Source organism: Dendrobium catenatum, unplaced genomic scaffold, assembly GCF_001605985.2.
Source record: "Dendrobium catenatum unplaced genomic scaffold, ASM160598v2 fragScaff_scaffold_296, whole genome shotgun sequence".
Lineage (NCBI taxonomy): Eukaryota > Viridiplantae > Streptophyta > Magnoliopsida > Asparagales > Orchidaceae > Dendrobium > Dendrobium catenatum.
In genome coordinates, this window is record NW_021318758.1 from 3,044 (window position 1) to 4,898 (window position 1,855).

The 1,855-nt window shown below is 39.5% G+C and overlaps 1 protein-coding gene across 1 annotated transcript; it reads left to right on the forward strand.

Moving 5' to 3' along the window:
* Positions 1-707: 707 nt before the first annotated feature.
* Positions 708-1,610, forward strand: LOC110110966 (probable protein phosphatase 2C 33; the record flags this gene model as incomplete). The annotated part of the gene is given in 3 exon segments (XM_020842628.2): positions 708-1,059; positions 1,143-1,314; positions 1,393-1,610. Coding segments are annotated over 3 exon segments (606 nt in total), but the record flags the coding sequence as incomplete, so codon positions are not given.
* Positions 1,611-1,855: the final 245 nt, after the last annotated feature.

A 1,855-nucleotide genomic window follows, 5' to 3' on the forward strand; every position in this document is an offset into this window, starting at 1 on the left:
CGATAGAGATCTAAAGGCCCATAAATTCTGATTCACAGCTAATGTAAACAAGTTTGCTTAGGAGAACGTATATTCATTAACCATCATTAGTCCAAAACATCTTTATTTATGGTTATCTTAACTATCTCAGTAGTTTTAATAATTAACCCCTTGGTTTTGTATAGAATAAATTTAGCAGCTTGAGTAGAATTATCCCCTTAGAGTCAATTGTGATTCACCTGTTTCCTCATAGGATCGACACTCCCTCATTCACTTTATTACTTGATCGACAAGTGCACTTATATTAATTAGGAGCATTTAACATATGAATCTATAGTGACATGCAAATTGGTATTTTTTAATTCAAATATTAAATAATGACAAAGAAGGCCATAAACTCTGGAGTAGAAATTAGTAAAAAACCGTCTCAAATGAATCTTTAATCAAATCTTAAATTTGTCTTAAGTACTAATTGATAATCATTAAAAAAAATAAATCCTAGCTCAAATTTCTCCTATTTAAAAACATTCCCTATAATGTTGGGATCTGTGTTTATGTTAATGGCATAAAAATTTTTTGCACTTCATTAATCCTAAATATATTAAATGATGATTTTGTTTTTAATGATAGAAAATTTATTGATACATAACTTTTTTTTCTTTTTTCTATTTGCTATTGAATAAAGAAACTTGAAAACACCTATATTCTCTGTCTCTCTCTCTCGCTTTTCTTTCACTCCGCTGGGAAATTTCTCTCGTTAGCTGGAAATTAGGTTTCCAATCTACTTTCCTTTGATTCGTTGACGATGAGGAAAATGCAGCTTTTGAGGTGAACGAGGGTTCCAGCCAGGAAGGCTCATGCAAAATGAACCATACACAGAATCGAGATCAGAGCGTGCGTCCTCATCCCATAGCCCTCGCCACCCTTATCGGCCGAGAGCTCCGGGGATACAAGACCGAGAAGCCTCTTGTGTGCTACGGTCACGCTGGGCTTGCTAAGCGCGGCGAGGATTACTTTCTCATCAAGCCTGACTGCCAGCGGATCCCTGGAAACCCCTCCACTTCATTCTCTGTCTTCGCGGTTTTCTCTTTTTCCTCCTCTTTTCCCCTCTTTTTCCGAATTTCTCCAATTCTGCTTCTTACCGCTGCGGTCGGTTGCCGTAGATCTTCGATGGACATAATGGGGTATCGGCGGCCGTGTTCACGAAGGAGCATCTCCTGGACCACGTAATGGGCGCTATTCCGCCTGGAATTGGGAGGGAAGAGTGGCTCCATGCCCTTCCACGGGCACTGGTGGCAGGTTTTGTGAAGACCGATATCGAGTTCCAACGGAAAGGCACGATCTTGACTTCAAAAAACTGCTTTTATTCCAAGATTGTGTATTGAGAACTTGAGATTTAATGATTTATGGCAGGGGAGGCGTCTGGGACCACGGCTACACTTGTAGTGATTGATGGGTTAACCGTGACGGTTGCTTCGGTGGGTGATTCCCGGTGTATATTGGATTCCAACGGTGGAACAATTTCTTTGCTTACTGTTGATCATAGGCTGGAGGAGAATGAAGAGGAGAGGGAGCGTGTAACAGCTAGTGGGGGTGAAGTGGGTCGGCTCAATCTTTGTGGTGGTCAGGAGGTATTAATCAGGAAAGAACTCTGTTGCACTTCTCTTCACCAATGTCATTAATCTTATCCTAATTTTACTAACCATTCTTGTTAATATATTTTGTTTTTTGCTACATTAAGGCATTGACTCTATTTTGCATGATTTTTACCTGGCTACTGTACAGTTGTATTTGGTTTAATTTTTTTCTTGCCAATAGTTTCGCTTAATTATCTATCTGTCTCATTAGTGAATATTATACTCTCTTGCACCTGTCC